The sequence below is a fragment of the Tiliqua scincoides genome, chromosome 11, assembly GCF_035046505.1.
Source record: "Tiliqua scincoides isolate rTilSci1 chromosome 11, rTilSci1.hap2, whole genome shotgun sequence".
NCBI classification, from domain to species: Eukaryota; Metazoa; Chordata; class Lepidosauria; order Squamata; family Scincidae; genus Tiliqua; species Tiliqua scincoides.
This window is the reverse complement of record NC_089831.1, coordinates 18,636,649-18,654,785: the sequence shown is the minus strand read 5'-3', so window position 1 is coordinate 18,654,785 and position 18,137 is coordinate 18,636,649. Positions and strand designations below refer to the sequence as shown.

The window sequence follows — 18,137 nt, the reverse complement described above, 5'->3', positions numbered from 1 at the left end:
GTGGGCCATTGTGAGATACAGGAAGCTGGACAAGTGGGGCTCTTCTTAATGTTCTTAAATCCTGAAACCATTGTTTTTGCAGTCTTGGTTCATACACATACACACACAGAGCTCTTCACAACCCTAACTGAATGTTCAAACTGTTGCCATTAAAAAGCACTGAGGTTGTGTCAAAACAGGACAGAAATTTTGTCTGTGCGTATAATCTAGGATGACTCCTTCACACGTGCAAGCCACAGCCAACTGTCACCAAGTGATGAACAGGCACACATGTTTCAGCCTGTTCTGACTGGACAATCTGAGCCTTCCCCCCCCCCGGGGGGTCCCTGCACTTCCGGCGCATCGGATTCCAAATTTAGCTGGTGAATGTAAAATTGGTTTCAGCCCTGATCAAGCCCCCCACCTCTTCCTTCCTGTTATCCAGATTAGAGCCAAGCAATTTAGCTGTAAATCCTGCTAACAATCTGGCACGGAGCTTTTCCGGATCTAGGTGTATGTCTAATGCATCCTGGCCATGTTGCTTTAGGATTTCAAAATCCTGGGAACTGAAGCAGAAGTAGCAGCAAAGCCAAAACGGCTGAGTCCGTAACTCGGACCCTCTTCTCTTCCTAACAGCTGTTTTCCAACACTTCCAATCAAACCTCCCTGTAGCACTGGGGAATAAAGTTGCAGAGTCTCTCTCTCTCTCTCTTACACACACACACACGCACACGCACACACACACACAGCACACACAAGGTGGAGTTTCCCCAAAAAGCTGTTCTGGAAGCATTGCCATTGTTTAAACTTCCTGAGTGAGGCATTCAGAACTATTTTAAACATCATCGACCTTGTCTCCGTCCTAATTATGGACCAAGAAACTGCATCTTTTTTCATGGATCCAGTTCCCCATTCATCTATCCGTCCCCAAAAGCCGCTCCCTGGGGGACAACCGCAGACATGGTCTTTGCCTCTTTACTGTGGCTCTGGTTTATTTGGCCACTTCCTAAACCACAAGATGATGGATGGGGACTGAAAGCCAAGAATGGGCTGGCGCATGGCTGGAGGAGCACAAAGCCAGACAGATACAAAGCACAGGCAGTGGGTGACTGGATGCTGCAAGACTGATAGGTTAAAAGTCTACACCAAGCAACAGTGTGTGCCTCCAGTTCATCCCCTCTGACCAGCATTCCCACAACTACACAGTGGTGCCTGTGGAAGGGCTAAGTACAGAACTGGATCAAATAACTGGAGAACCTTAAAGCCAGAGAGTTTGGGGGCCAGGGACTGATCTGCAGGAACCAGACCTGATGTATGCGTTATAGGAGTTAATGCTGCACATCTTTCGGTGGTTGACAAGGACTTGGGGGCGATGGTAGCTCACTAGGCAAGGGCCTCTTCTCCAGATCCCTGTAGGAGGTCATTGCTAGTGGAGGGCCAACTAGCAATAAGACCCTTCCCCCTACAGACACGTGCAAACATAAACCCATGTCATCCAGTCTGCAGAGAGCAGATCCAAATGGATAGATCTATATCAAATGGCTGCCCTAGACAAAGAGCACCTCACTCAGTTTGTCCTGCTTATTTTTTTATTGCATTTGTAGCCCCTTTCCCAACTTTGATGTATCATCTGGATGCATGATTTATCCATACCATACAAGACAAATTTGCCCCTGCAGATCTGTAAACCTGCACCATATCATGCTATACATAAGCGAAGACCACATTTGTTTCCTTAAGCCTTTTTTTTAACGCATAATTGTAATGCTAGTGTCCACCAAGCCTGGTGCTTTAAGTCAGCCACTTGGATCACCTATCCCTGTATCCAGTCCTAGATATAAGCTTCATGTCAGGGCAGCAGGGGAAGATAGCCCTTGCTTTCCCGATAGCAGAGTGGCATGGGAGGGAGACAGAACACGAAGCAGGCGACCCCAAACAGAGCCAAAGAAGCAGACACAGGCTTGTTTGTTGCAGAAGCAGGTATTGGTCAAGGAGCAGGCAGAAGAGTAGTCAGTCAAACGGTCCAGAATTCAGGGATACAGAGAGGCACAGTCCAAGTCACAGAACAAACCAGCAGCACAACACGCAGAAACACCACCACAGCAACCCACACCTGGTGTCTGTTCCTGCCCCCATATATAACGGGCCCAGCCAATCAGAATGGGCGACCTCATAGTCACAAGACAGTCTTATGACCCACTCTGATTGGCTGTCCAGTGGCTTACAACAATTCAGGGTCTGGGATGCCAAAGGCCTGACACTTCACCTTGGCACAACATGTGTGGCTCAACAGAGGTGGGTCTAATCAGAGAAACAGACAGAAAAAGGTTGTAACCAGTTCTTTGTCCCCTGTGTATTTGGTTGCAGGACTCCTGCAAATTTCACTGAGAGGTGGGGGAGCTGCTGGGATTCTCAGTAGGCAGAGGCAGAGATATTTTGTTTTCTCATGTGGTATAGCCTGGCTCCTAGAACTCAGTATGATATCCTGTGCCAGTATTAATTAACACATTCATGTGAACAGCTATTGATACAGAACGGGATACAATCTCACTCTCCCCCATCCTGGCTCAGGCAAGGGATGTGCACTCAGGCAAGTCAAAAGGAGGAGACTCGCGTGGCCGGTGGCTACAGCTCAGTGTCACAGCACATACTTTGCACATGAAACTCCCAAGCATCTCCAACTGAAAGGACCTCAAGTCTTTACCCAAGATCTTGGGGAGTGACCTCTCAGTGAACTGGTCTCGTACATTCACGTATGAAGGGGTGGCAAATGTTCTCTCTCACTCATACAGATTTTCAGAATTGAAACTCAGCTAAGCTGTGTCCAAACGACCTGATTGTGAGTCCGCTCCACAGGAAAAAGAGGAAAAGAATTTGTCCATCACTGGTTGGTCCCTGTTTTTAGAATACTTCCAGTTTCTTTTACTAGGCTGAGTAAGCACTGACAACCAAAAGAGTAGGACAACCAGCTTTAGTTAATGCTTGTATATATGATGAACAGAAGCTCTGTGCCTTCAGTCAAGGCTGGTCTACTTGCAGCCTGAATGGCCAACTGGGATTCCTCAAGTCATAAAAACTTATCTCTACCATCCATACCATATTTTAATCAAGGTGGGGCAAAAATCATGTCTACAGTTCTATTCATAATACAAAGAAAAAGATCATTTTCAAGTTGTACAGCATACAACTAGATAGTCTACATCAGGGGTGTCAAACATAAGACCCGGGGGCCAGATGCGGCCCGTGGAAGCTTTTTATCTGGCCCTCAGGCTCTCAGCTGCTGAGCAATGCTGAGGTGTTATTGCTGAAAGCACAGCCCACTTGAAAATCGAGCTCTCCCATATCTTGAATATGACCAAGATACGTATATTTCCTCTTCTGTCACTTGCAGCTAATGAGTTCCCAAGTGAGAAAAAGTGCTTATTTTTGGTTATGAACTGTTTAATGACATCACTTGCTGCTTAATGACATCACTTTCGGCCATCACCAGGCATCATGAATGCTATTCGGTCCTCTGTATGAAATGAGTTTGGCACTCCTGGTCTACATGCTAATGTTATGCATCTCTCTTTTGCGTTTTGCAATTAATACCTAGCCACACTGGGTGCTCCAGAACTGTGGAGGAAGAGACAGAAATCAACAGAGGGAAGCATTTCCTATAATGGCCTCTCTATCTCTCAGTGCAGTTCTGGTTCAAAACGCTCTCTGAATCAAAGCTTTCGGCATCATTGCCCAGTGTCAGAGAGTCAGTCTTGCACGCAGAAGGTCCCAGGTTCAATCCCCAGCACCTCTAGGTGAGACTAGGAAATAACTCTAAATGAAACCCCAGAGAGCTGCGGCTGATCAGGAAGATAATACTGAGCTGGACAGACCAAGAGTCCAATTTGGTTGAAAGCACCTTTCTGAACTCTGTTCCTTACCCAGTTCGTGAGCTGTCGTGAAAGCAGAGGGGAGGCCGTCATCCTCGATAACCGAGCAGCTGCGCTTGGGGTCACACATGGTGCCAACATCCGCCATGCCCAGAGTGTCACAGGTGGTCGCACCACACAAATCCTGCAGGGAACAAAACGGTGCTGTTTAGTCTTAAGGGCAAACAGGACACTGAACATGAACTCTGTAAGCAAGAGGGTTGTGAAAGGCTGAGACAGAATTGAGTTTATTCAGTTGTGTAGAGTAACCAGTTTTTCAACAGCAAAACTATCTGCCCAGGTTTCCCCCCCCCCCATTGCATTGGTCTATCCCACCCCACCCGCAATGAAACTATATTCAGGCTTCAGCTAAGAGTCACAGAAGCAAATTCATTTGATAATGGAGTGTGGGAAGTGGCCTCAAGATGGCATGGCAAACCTCTAACTTTGGAGTTAACAGCACCTATGAAAAAACTCAGAAACGAGGATCTGCTCTGCCTTCAGCAAGATTGGCACAGAAAACAAACCTTTTGTAGGATACAAGCAAGGGAGGAAAGACTATACAGGATGTGGTATGGGGGAAGACAGGCAATGGGCTGGGAAAGCGTTTAGAGTACTGGGCAGGGGATAGAAAATGCAGTGTCGAGAACAGAAGCAAGATTGCTTTGCTGTCAAGGGCTGAGACGCCCCCCATTTCAGATGATTCTCAGGCTACGGAGACAGTGCTGATGATAGGACTTCCAGCCTTTCTTTCGGCGGAGAGAAACCTGGAAAGTCCTCAATGGGATAGTGCATGTGATGCTTTATAGATCAGCAGACGGCACATGAGAGAAAAGGCTTCATCTCCCCAGCTGGAAGCCTTGCAGCGAGAGTTCTGATTGTCTTCTCTTTGCACAGGCTTAAAAGCTTTACACCACAACTGGGAAGGACAGCATCATTGGCTTCTGACATCAGGAGCCCCCCTGAGGGATTTCTGCCACAGCCTTATTTTAAGCAGTAAGCCTTCCAGGTATGGTCGGGAGCCAGGAGTGACATCACAGCCCACAGATGGTGCTTGCAAAGGCCACTAGGCAACCCTGAGTTCAGGCCGCACCGTTACGAGCCGGTTACAAATTGATTCCACAACCTCGAGCCGCAAAGTGGCAAGAAGAACTTCAGAACTGGCAGATCTGAAACCTCCCTGAATGGGAACACATGTCCTCACATCATATGATTCTACCAAACTGCCGGGGGGAGGGAGGGCTGCAAAGGTAGTGGTAAAATGGGAAACGTACCATTTTGTACAGCTATGGCACAAAGAAACCAAGAAGACCTAGGAAAATGTTTGAGGGCCCAAGCCTATCCAACTTTCGAGTGCCAGTGCAGCTGAAATGCAGCCTTGAGGAAAGGGAACACATGTTCCCTCTTGTGTTGAACAGGCCTCCATGATTGAAGCAGGCCTCCATGATTGCCCCCCCCCCGCCACCACAGGATGCAGCACAGACCCCACTGGCATGGCTGTACCGGCACTGAAAAACTGGATAGGATTTAGCCCTGAAGCTCTTAGATTCTGTTCCCATCTCTGCCATTGAGTAGGTTCTCAAGTCAAAGACTTAAGAGAGAAGGCAGTAAGAGTATATGAAGATAATTTTCCAAACAGAGTAGGATTGCTAACTCTGATGGAAGCTATTTCTGGAGACTATGTTTCCAACAGGATGGAATGTCAAAAATTTATTTCTGGAGCAACTCCTGGAAGGTGGCAACCCTAGTACAGAGTTATAGCCAGGATAGGGCCTGAAGGGGCATTGCTCCACTTGGAACACCAATTCACCCCATGTAAGAACTTGTGAGACTTTTTAATTAGCAACATTCTGATTGAAGAAGGCGAGGACAGGACTGTATCCCAAACATACTTACAATCTACAATTCAACATTAGGGAGACAAACTCAGAAGGCGAAGGAAGTAAAGGTAGGGAAGTGTTGTTTTACTAAAGCAGAGGTCTCTAAACTTTTCAGCCAAAGGGCCACATCAAATATCTGGCAAAATGTCAAGGGCCAGAAAAAAAATTAAATATAAAATTTAAATAAATACATTAGAGATGGAATTTAGATGAATGAATAAAACAGGCTCGAATGTCTAAGATTTCTCCAAGCACCAAGAAATAAAGCACACACTTAAATGGACTCCCATTCCCCAACCCCATAAGCATAAACTCCTATTGTGTTTGGTCAACTGGGTTATAGGCTCTCAGGGAATCAGAGGCTGGCTGTGGGCCAGATAGAGGCTCGCTACAGGTTGCATCTGGCCCCCGGGCCGGGGTTTGGAGACCCCTGTACTAAAGGAAAGGGTTCACATAAGCAGGTGGAAGCTTCTGAAGTTAATGTAGTTCCTCTGCTACTATACCTTGTGATAATTATGCCTGAGTGGCAAGCAGCATCCTTTTATCAGCCCTGAATGTACTGACTGTTGACTGCAGTCAAAAGAAAATGTTTCTTTACTCAGCGTGTGGTCGGTCTGTGGAACTCCTTGCCACAGGGTGTGGTGCTGGCGTCTAGCCTAGACGCCTTTAAAAGGGGATTGGACAAGTTTCTGGAGGAAAAATCCATTACGGGGTACAAGCCATGATGTGTATGCGCAACCTCCTGATTTTAGAAATGGGTTATGTCAGAAGGCACCAGAATGAGGTCTCTTGTTATCTGGTGTACTCCCTGGGGCATTTGGTGGGCCGCTGTGAGGTACAGGAAGCTGGACTAGATGTGCCTATGGCCTGCTCCAGTGGGGCTGTTCTTCTGTTCTTATGCATGGCTGTGCCCCAGCAAAGAACACACTGACAGTTCACAGGACAAAGCTATAAGGAAAGTATTGGAGGGATGGTGTAACCCCCTCCGGCGCTCCCTTCCTGAGTCATCAGATTCCACCTGGGTCTACATATGTGTTTCTCCACCACCCCCCCCAACCCCAAGAGGCAGATACAGCCTCCTTTTGGGGAGGGGTGACAACTCCTTTGAAGAGCAAGATTGTGGGGGGCGGGCGGGAGACAAATGGCTCCCTGGAATTCACACACATGGACATCTTTCATCTTCGGGGGGGGGGGGGGAAGGCCTGAATCTCATTTTTCACCCCTATCATCTTCTGAGATCTTGCTGACAGCCCAAGGAATCCAGGATGCTTGTGGTACGAGGAGTCGGAATTTGGCTGAGATGGTCATAAATATTGCAGTAAAGGATAAGAGCAGCAGCAGTTGGGATACCAGCTCACAATCAATAATAAAACGTGAGCAGCAAAGGGAACAGGCTCCCTGTGCAAAGATCTCCAGGCTATGCCTGTCGCTTCCATAACTGACCTGATGCTCTTGAACAAATGTCCAACAGCTGAAATTACAATGGAGACAAACATCATTGAACAGAGCTCCATGGGAGGAGAAAGAGCGATGGAAGCGGCGATGGAACCACCAATCCACCATCTGAGAAGATAGCCTCAGCACTGGCATAGCTGGCCTCTCTGGCACCTGTACTTGGAAATCCTCTCCCCCAAAGTGCCTACCCCAGGTTCTTGTTGGCATCCTTCAGTCTCGGAAGACTATGGTGTCACGCTCTGAATGGTGGTTCTGGAACAGAGTGTCCTCTCCAGTGCGCGAAGCCTGGGTAAAGTAGGTATGGAGGATAGGCTGTTACCCACGCAGCAAATCCCCCCTCTCCACGTCGCTGAAATGGTCCAATGGAAAGGCAGAGGCCAATACGGTTGGTTCCAGCGGCGTCACAGGAGTTGCCAGAATGTGACTGTGTTCAGCCATGAACTGCCTCAGGGACTCCGGCACCGGATTTTGCCTCGAGGTTGACTCCTGAAGCCTTTTCCATAACTGAATGTAGCCACAAGGCAGTGGAGGTTTGGGGTCAGAGTTTTCCTTCTCTCAGATGAGCTGCCTTCCCAGGCTGACGAGTCCCATCTACCCGGTGGTAGATGATGCGATCTACCCCATCTACCCCAGGTGATGCGATGACATCATCAATTACTTCTGGGTCATGGGCATTCAGAGCAGGTGCCCATGGGGGGAGGTAGGAGAAGATAACTGGATATCCCTCAAGGCATGGTACCTGGGGCGCTGTAGTCCTTCCATGACCTACACCACTAAACCTCAGTACACCTTTCATAACCCTCTGGTTCTACTCTTTACAGTGTTTGTGCATGCACGCAAGTACCAATTGAGAAGAACAGTTCATGTATCAGATGAATGATGCACACTAGGCCACTTCTAGGCTGTGAAAGCTTCTGCCACCATAAATGTTTGTCTTGAAGGTGCCACAGCATTCTTCCTATTTTCCAGAACCATCTGACATACACACCTCTTTGGAACTTTCTTCTGAAACCAAAAGCTTTCTTGTTACACTTTCTGCCTCTGGATGGCCAACCTGAAAAGCCCTCCATATTCCCACAACCTGGTCAGCGGAAGGAAGAAAGCTTCCCCTTGTCTTTCTGCAGATCATATCTCTGTAGCTCCTCTGTGGCGGATGCTGGTGAACCTAGCAGATAATTTGGCATTCTCAAAAAAAAAAAAAAAGATAGTACACTGAAAAACAAGCCAAGGAAATCCCCTGTTCGGCAGCTACTGGTTCTGAACAGGAAGCCTATAAGATAGCTGGTAAAGTGGGGAAATCAGAGGTGGGGGGGCAGGGGATACAGGAAGGAGTGACTCCATTTATAACTGCATTCAGAGAAAATGAAATAAGTGTGATGGGTTTTCTTGGGTCCCTGGTCAGGATACATCAGCTTTGCAAACATTATATTTAATTCAAGGTGACAGCTGGGTGATAGGCAGCCTGGAATACACAGAATGGACAGGCCTGCTTTGGGGATCTAGGCCAGTAGCAGGGGAATGGCTGTGGGTCAGTTCCAAAAGACAGCTGTACTGTGGAAAGCTCTGCAAAAGCCAGATGAAGGTGGGAGGGAAGGGGGAGTACATGGTGAAGACTTCTCCATGCCCAGCTACCCCCTCCCAAAGCGGATTTTCCTATGAAAAAGGGGGCCATTGGGCTACCTTGCATTGAGTGCAATACTGTCACCTGTAGACTGGCAATGGCTCTCTAAGGTTTCAGACAGGAAGCTTTCTCTGCCCTACCTGAAATGCTCAGGATTGAACCCAAGAACTTCTGCATGTAAACCAGGTGATTCTCTACTGAGCTGCACACCTTCCTCTTATCTGGCTCTAGCTTGGTTTCTACACAACAGACAGCAGTGCATTCCCCAACAATCTCCTGGGAGAATCTTCTCCCATGTGTTCCCCTCTCAGCATTGAGACTGGCAGGGGAAGCTCAGTGCTGGGTTCCATCCAATTTGGACTACTCCATGAACGCAGGAATCTGCTTCCTTTTGAGCCAGACTACCTAGACCAGTTCTCTCCAGGGCATTTCCCATCACCTACTGCCTCAACAGAAGATGCTGGTTACTGAATTTAATATCTTATTATTATTGTTAATACTTAATATTATACCGTACTAGCTCAGTGATTTTCAGTCTTTGTCATCTAATAGCACACTGAGAAGGTGTTAAAATTCTCAAGGCATGCCATCAATTCTTTGACAGTTGACAAGGAACACCATGCTACTGGTGGGAGGCTTACATCCCCCAATGGCCCTACTAATAAATGTCCCTACTCCAAACTTCCACAGCCCACCTGCAGACCATTTGTGGCACACCAATATGCCCTGGCACACTGGTTGAAAATAGCAAGTGTACTAGCTGTACAGTACACTAGTACTACAGCGTACTGTACTAGTGAGTGTTCAAAGCACTTCATGTGTATTATCTTGATGGGATCCTTACAACAACCCTGTAAGGAAGACCAGGGTGCAGTTCTATACACACTTCCCTGGGAGTAAGCCCCACTGAACACAATACGACTTACTTCTGAGCAGACATGCATAGGATTGCACTGTAAATTAAACCGCTGCAAACCGCTTTGTGAACTTTTAGTTGAAAAGCGGTATATAAATACTGATAATAATAATAATAATAATAATAAATATAAATATAATAATAATTATTATTCCCATATTACATATGAAATGACCAAGGCTGAGAGGAAGTAGCTTCCTTAAGGCTCTTTCAAGATTCATGTCAGAGCCAAGTCTCACTAGGGATGTCCAGATTCACAGCTCAGTCCCTTAGCAATGATGTTAGAATAGTGTGTATAGTGCTTTTCTTAACAAGTAAAAAAGTTACCTTGCACATGCCTGATCTCGTCTGATCTCAGAAGCTAAGCAGGGTCAGGCCTGGTTAGTACTTGGATGGGAGACCGCGTGGGAATACCGGGTGCTGTAGGCTTATACCATAGTCTTTCAAGACTGAAGGTTGCCAACCATCAAAAAAGTTCTCAACGTGACTTGAACAACAGAAGGAACAAGAAGGTTGTTCCCTGGACCAAAGACCATCACAGTGGAAAAAGAAACTCAAGGGACATGACAGTGAACAGTCACTAGGAGGGAAAGTTTGCTAAGATGAACTGGGACAGTTCCTCTCTCTGTAGCAAATATAAGAGAACCACCACCGAGGTGGATGGATGGATGAGCAAATAATTCAGCTGCTTTCTTGATCTTTTGAAAAGCGGAAAAGGGCTCTTGGGCTAATTAAGAGGTCCCAGTCTGACACGTGTGGTGCTGCAATCACAGGACATCAAAATGAACTGCAAAGACACCCATACATGCCGATGGCAAGATGCTACTGGTTGGCCAGTGCCCATTCAGCGCTGGCCCTTGGCAGCCCCTCAATAGCATGATTCCCCTTCCCCCCCCCCATTGAACCGATAGGGACTGTTTTCCATCAGCCACAAAAGAATTTTTTCTCTCTGTTTCACTTTGACAGGTGGGTTAGGAGAGGAAGTGGAGCTCATCCATCATCACATTAGCCCTTTTCTGCTTTTTCAAAAGATCAAGAAAGCAGCTGAATTCTTTGGTCACCATCCATCTATGTTCAGCAATTTGGAGGCAGAAGTGAGGCCGCAGGGTAGCTCACATGAGGATTCCATAGGTTTCTGGCCCTAGTTCATGATGAGGACCATATAAATATTTAAGAACATAAGAACAGCCCCACTGGATCAGGCCATAGGCCCATCTAGTCCAGCTTCCTGTATCTCACAGCGGCCCACCAAATGCTCCAGGGAGCACACCAGATAACAAGAAGACCTGCAAGGCCTCCTGGGAATTGTAGTTAAGAACATAAGAACAGCCCCACTGGATCAGGCCATAGGCCCATCTAGTCCAGCTTCCTGTATCTCACAACGGCCCACCAAATGCCCCAGGGAGCACACAAGACAGCAAGAGACCTGCATCCTGGTGCCCTCCCTTTCATCTGGCATTCTGACATAACCCACTAAATGCATCACAAGATTGGCCACCCTCTCCCTGTCACCAAAATCTCCAGTCATGTTCCCCTATCCATATACACCACTGACACACTAGCTCCTTTTTCTACAGCCTTGCACCCTTACAATGCCTTAACTCAACGTCTGCCCTCCCCTTAGAACAGTGTTTCTCAACATTTGTCCCCTGCTGTATGACTTCACCTTGTCCACCTATTGGAAGGACAACCAGTAGTAACTGGCGATGATGTCACCACCAGTTAGTCCCAGATTGGGAGACCAGATGCAGTGTGACAAACACTGGTAAAAGGCTCAGGGACGATGGAAAGCCTTTTTCAAGCATGCGAAGAGCGCATGCTGGAGCTCTGCCTGCCAAGCTTATCCACCTCCTGCTGCTTGTCGCATTACATTGCTAGTTTCAGCAGAGATCTGGGGGGGGGGGTCTCAAAAGTACCACCAGACATCACCTCAAGAACCACCAATGGCATGAGTACCATTGGTTGAGTAACGCTGCCTTAGATAAGTGATTTTCTTGGATGGAGGAGCTTCAGTGCTGTGTTGGGTGTACAGCATGCATACAGCATGCTTAGTTCTCCAGGGCATGGCTAGCTCCTCTTGTGGCACACTCATGTTTTTTGGAACCAGTGTGCTGTACACATGGAAAAAAAGTTGTTTGGGAATGACAAAGCCAGATGGGTTATTTCAGGAAAGATCTATGAGTAGAAGCCAAGAGGAATCCGGTGAACCGAAGAGGGGCTGGCTGTCTCTGTCAAGTCCTGCTCGTGGGCTTTCCCAGACGTATCTACCCCGCTGCAGTCGGAAATGAAAACTCTGGACTAGACAGACTCTTGGCCAGGTCCGGCAAGGTGGTGCTTACGCTCAAAGATCTTTCCTGAAAAATGTGTGTGGTTTCCTCCCCTCCCCAGTTTCTGTATGTATCCTTCCATTTATCTTTCTCGTGGAAGAAGTGCATGTCACAGTTGGCTTTAGACTAGCTTGAAGACCACGATCCCCACTGTGAGAACAATACAGGCTTCTTTTGGTCTTTGTCCAACCTGCTTATTGGAGGAAGCAAACCATGACTGTCTTTTTGGTTCCAGAAACTTATCTGGGTTTGGAACACATTGTGGTAGGATCAAGAAATGGCTTTAGAAATTATAATTTCAATATTAGGTCTACTGTTCTTTTGTTATAGCCTAGCTTCACATTAAGAACCCAGGCAGCTGGAATTCAGGGGACAGGTGGGGCCCAGGCTTTTGTTCAGCAAATAAGCCAGGAGGATAGTTAATAGGTCTCAAGGACTCCCTGAATAGAAGCCTCCAATGAGGCCCTCAGGACATAGAACATCTACCTTAAAGGAAGGGCCAAGGACCATATATATATTTAAATGCATCACAAGATTGTGACAAGGGTGTCACACAGAAACCCAAGGACCTATATTCAGCATTTTGGTGGTTTCAAGCTTTCATTCTTTAATGTGAAAGGAGCATCTGCAAGAGAGCTCCAGGTTCAAGGGCATCATGTGGTCTTGCAAGGTCACTCTCTGTCACCAAAATCTCCAGTCATGTTCCCCATCCATATACACCACAGACACACCAGCTCCTTTTCCTACTGCCTTGCACCCTTACAATGTTTTTACTAAACAGATCTGCAGATCGGTGTCGGGTGACTCACCGCCCTTTGTGCGAGACAGCAAGGGCTGTAGATTCTGGAGAAGACGGACATGGAGATGGGATTTGATTTGAAAGAAGTTGCAATGGAAGATAAGGCATGGAATTGGCTACTAGCAGCTGCAGGCGTGCTTAGGGCACACACTCTCTTGCAGGAGAGTGCTATGTAATTCCAACCAAGTGTTCAGACCTGTATACAGTCAATCTTCAGTATCCACTTATCCACAGGAACACAACTGTTGCACCGTCCGCAGCTATACTCGGTGGCTATTTTGAATCTGTGGCCATCCCTGCAGCTGCCATCCTGACCAGGTTGGCTACCCCTCCCCCTAAACCCACTGATCCCATAGGATCAATTATTCCATATCCACTGATTCAGTATCGACTGGGTTTTCCATGAACCTAACCCTAGCAGATAACAAGAATTGATTGGCATCTGTAAATAAAGCAAATATTATGAAGTCACCATTCCACATGCGCTGCCTCCGACGCATCCTCGGCATCACCTGGCAGGACAAAATTCCAAACAACACAGTCCTGGAACGAGCTGGAATCCCTAGCATGTATGCACCGCTGAAACAGAGACGCCTGTGTTGGCTCGGTCATGTCGTGAGAATGGATGATGGCCAGATTCCAAAGGATCTCCTCTATGGAGAACTCGTGCAAGGAAAGCGCCCTACAGGTAGACCACAGCTGCGATACAAGGACATCTGCAAGAGGGATCTGAAGGCCTTAGGAGTGGACCTCAATAGGTGGGAAACCCTGGCCTCTGAGCGGCCCGCTTGGAGGCAGGCTGTGCAGCATGGCCTCTCCCAGTTTGAAGAGACACTTGGCCAACAGTCTGAGGCAAAGAGGCAAAGCAGGAAGGCCCATAGCCAGGGAGACAGACCAGGGACAGACTGCACTTGCTCCCGGTGTGGAAGGGATTGTCACTCCCAAATCGACCTTTTTAGCCACACTAGACGCTGTGCCAAAACCACCATCCAGAGCGCGATACCATAGTCTTTCGAGACTGAAAGTTGCCAACAACCATAAGCCCCCTCCCAATGATTTCTACTCTAAAGGAAGTCCAAACCGAGGTAACACAGTGTGCCCCTGGAACTTCTCACCACTTGGAGCAGTGGGGCACAAGCACATAACAGTGCGTTCCACAAGTACCACTTTGGTTAACCTGAAAGCCAAACTACACATTCCACCAGCCATGTCATTTGTCCCAGCACACTTACTTTCACTTGGGCAGGCACAGTACAGGCCAAGGTTGTGAGATGCAGTCGGGCAACTTCAGCCCTGCTTTTCACTTGGGTCCAAATCCAGATTGCACTCATCTACACATGTGCCATTTACACGAGGAAGAAAAGTCCTTACTAACGTTAGTGAAAGCTTGCTTTCTTGAGTAAATAGCTTGCGTGGAGGAGGGCACAGTCTGAACTGAGACCTCAGAAGGGAGAAGAGTTAAAATCCTCCCTTCGTATTCCTTACACAAGCATGCCTGGGCTAACCTCATGTTCAGCTGGGCCTGGAGAGAGGAAAAATGTTGTTGTGCTCAAACTGGCCATGCATTTCGCCTTACTCATTTTTTGGTTCGCTCCCACTTCCTTGCTCACTGAAGGAAGACCCTGGCACCCTGCCCAACACCTGCACTGACATACTGACCCACTTTCTGTGGTGAACCTCGCTCGCTGCTGACTGCAGGCCGAGAGATCCACAAGCACCTCTGATCAGGCTCCTCCTTTAACCCTCTCCAGCCTGGGTGCAAGTGGCTGCCCTGCTCCCCTTTGAAATCACAGGGTCCTTGCCAACTTGCAGCTCTGTGCCCAAGCTTGCCCTCAGTCCCAGGAAGGCTCCCCACGGCCCTGCTGAAGGGTTAGCTAGCTGTGTGGAAACAGATGCTGACAGGTTAAAGGAAAAGGCTTTTAGAAGGGAGGAGGGATGCTTCCAGCAGGTGGAGCAGAAATCGTAAGGTAGGGGTTGGGGAAAAGATCATGGAAAACACCAGGGCTTTTGAGGCATGGAGGATGGAGAGACAGAAATGGAGAGAGAGGACCTCCCAACCCTAAATCATCTTATTTCTTTTTTTTCAGTGAGAAGTTTCCAAGACTTCTCACAGAAGTCTGATTAGATCCAAAGGCAGCACCATCACTGCAAAATTTTCCCAGAGATGGAACATCCTGATGCAATGGTAGAAGCCACCGTCTCTTTTCATTGTTGGCTCTCACTGATTCCATCCAGCCAAGGCCCACAGTGTGAGCCCAAAATCCCTGGTGAAAAAGAGGCAGAATCGAGATTCAACTGACAGTTGCAGGACACGTACTTACGAACAGCAAGTGAGGACCGCCCAAATGGTCCCTTAGAGAAAAATCCAAAAGCTTCAGTACAGTCAATCCTTGCTTACATGGAAAGGGGTTCCCAGAAATGGCATCATTGGGGGGAGCAGGGGGTGCGGACCACACTGGGTGACACCATGGAGGGTGACATCAAAATGAGTCTTCAACCAAGTTCACAACTCTTGGATGTGCCACATCCGGGGGGAAACTGGGATCGCTAAGCTCTTCCACTAAACCTATCTGCAGGTACTTCATAAGTACGAAGTTCCTTGGCATTCAGCCAAGCCGCAGAACCAGCCCCATCCTTGGAAGTGGCAGGGCCAGTTGCCACAAGTATTACCATACAGGGTGACGCCAAACCTAGCGACGTCACTAGGTTCCAGGGCCAGCTCATCCATGACACCATCTGAGGTGGAGACCTCAGGCAGCAGTGACGGGGGTACCCACCTCTCTCTATCTCTCTCTCTCTCTGAATGAGAAATAGAAGAGGGAATCTCCTCCTCCACCTTTCATCTTCTTCTATGTCTCTTCTTTCTTTTCCAAACCAGGGAGGGAGAGAAGGAGAGGCTGGCATACCACTAGGGAAGGGAAGACAATGTTTGAGTCAGGCCAGGGACCCAAACAAGTGCCCACCTTGCTCGCGAGCACCACTCAGTCTTGCCAACAGATCCCAGCTTTTACATTTTGAAAAAAATCTATCTGGGGAACAGGCAGTAGCAGGAATTTTAATGTCCCAGAATTCCCCTTAACATGACACTAGCACACTATATGCAAACATTTCTTTACCTGAAGTCTGGACTTGCATATTCGATCACATGAGCCCTCCCTTGCAGTCTGAAGTGGTGCAGCTCCACCTCATCTGAACAAAAATATTTTTTGTGTGCAAAGTTTTTCACATGTACTATCTTGGCAGCACCCTTGCCAACTATAAAGGAAGTAATTATTATCCCCATATTGCAGCAGGGGAAGGCCAAAGTTAAGACCACCTGCTGATTTCAGGGCAAAGGTGAGATTCAAGTCACCCCTGGTGGCTCCTTCTCTCAGCTACTACACCTGCTCTTAACCACTAAACCAGCTCTGCTGTTATTGAGGACCAGAAGATGCTACCCAAGTAGAACAGAAGGTCAACACGAAGTTCAGAGCTATAGTAATTGCACTGTTCAAATTGCTAAGGAAAAATAAAACACTTGCAATGGTCTGTTTCCTGCGCTTCCAAAAGAGTTTTGCTTTGGAACTAGTTATGGAAAAGCCTGTCCTGCAAAGGGGAGGGTTACTCATCTGCTCCAATATAGAATTCCAGAGAATCCGGAGGAGAAGGAGAATTTAAGACACCTTTGCTTTATCTATTAAAAGATTTTATTTTGCTTTTTATTGTTCCCTAAGCAGCCAGGAGACTGCATGGCTAATCAGAGAAAAAGGGTCTTTTCTCCATGAAGAATTTTTACAGTCTGGTAAGCGATATCATATTTGTCACACACACAATCATTGTGGCGCTGTGACACGACAATGGGGGGAACAGGCAGCTCCATTTCAAAAAGTCAGTGGAAGAGTTCCAGCTCTCATCTCAGCAAGGAGAGGGTCTCATCCGCCGAGTCACATCCTGCTCTAATGTATACCATGTGAGGCTCCGGCAGTCCTCCTCCATAGATCAGCAGTGGGGCAACAGCCGAAGCAGGCCTGTTCCAATCCAACATCATGGGAAGAATTGTGGGGGGGGGGGGGAGAAAAGAGGAGAGTGTTCGTCTTTGAAGGGTTCACATGTTCATGAAAACCACACCAAAGTCTGTGGTTCTTCCTTGAAGCTTTACCCATGTACACAAGGGTTGTTTACAGTCACAAGCAGAAAAGTACCAGGCCACAAAAAGTCAATCTGTGGGTGCTTTCCATTGACCTCCCCACAAGGGGTGGGTCACCCTTCCCCCTATCGTGATTTATGCCTTCAGCCCGGGAAATGCATATGGGACTGAGTGGGTGGCCCAGAATGTTTCACAGCTGGCATCCGCTCACCAGAACCCAAGTCTATGTATGAATTCTGGGGTGGCTGGGTTGACAGTAGCGGGAAGAGGGGCCTGGAAGAGGCTGTGACCTCTCTTGCACATGCACTTATTCACACGTGGCAGCAATTCCTCCTCCCCTCTGGCCCAACATTATCCCTTTATGACTTCTTCTTGGTGTCAAGGCCTCTAGGAGGAATTTTATCAGGGGGTAATCAGTTTATTTTGGGGGTGAAAAAGGGCAGGTGAGAGTGGCAACAGCTGGCAAAGTCGCCAGAGCTCAGGTCTACCCAGCTTCCCAATGCAAGGTCTACCGACCTGCCTAGCCTCCATCTTTCAGTCTCCATTATGCCAGCTGACATCCCAGGAAACTTCCAACTCCTATCCTTTGGCACACAGACCCTCTTTTTGGCCCCTTTAGGCCCAGGTACAATGTACCCCCAGAGGCCCTGGCTACAGCACAGGAGAAGGGGTGAAACATTCCTTCCTCTTGCACTGTATAGCCAACACACCTATAGTCTGGTGCTGACATGCAACTGCAGTTCCACACATGGAGCTCCCTTTTTGTCAAGCCTAGTTTGGCCATGAACATCGGATGCTGGGCAGAAAGGTACTGTGAAGTGTTCTTGCCTTCATGCCCTGCTTGCAAGCTTCCCAAAAACATCTGGTTGACCAACAGGAGAAAGAGGATGCTGGACTCAATGGGTTTCCTTTCTTCTTTCATGCCACTCTAGCAGCTAATTCACATAGTGCCAAACGCAGGGGGGGGGGGAGAGCATTTGCTTTAAGTGGTCATTTCCAAATGAACTGGATTCCAGTTGAATTCATTTCAAGTCTGCCCGTCTTCCTTCCATCAGCCAGCAATCAGGGTCTTATTTCCCAAAGTCTTTGAAGGAGGACACCCAGCCAACTCTTTCATCCTGCTACT

At 47.8% G+C, this 18,137-nt stretch overlaps 1 protein-coding gene and 1 pseudogene across 1 annotated transcript in view; one reads left to right on the top strand and one right to left on the bottom strand.

Annotated features, from left to right (window-relative positions):
- Positions 1-18,137, bottom strand: part of ADAMTS15 (ADAM metallopeptidase with thrombospondin type 1 motif 15) — a 38,498-nt gene that overhangs the window by 14,977 nt on the left and 5,384 nt on the right. Inside the window, exon 2 of the mRNA XM_066639351.1 lies at positions 3,900-4,032. Within this exon, the coding sequence (XP_066495448.1) occupies positions 3,900-4,032 (133 nt within the window). The remainder of the gene's footprint in view (positions 1-3,899; positions 4,033-18,137) is intronic.
- Positions 10,070-10,188, top strand: LOC136662766 (5S ribosomal RNA; annotated as a pseudogene).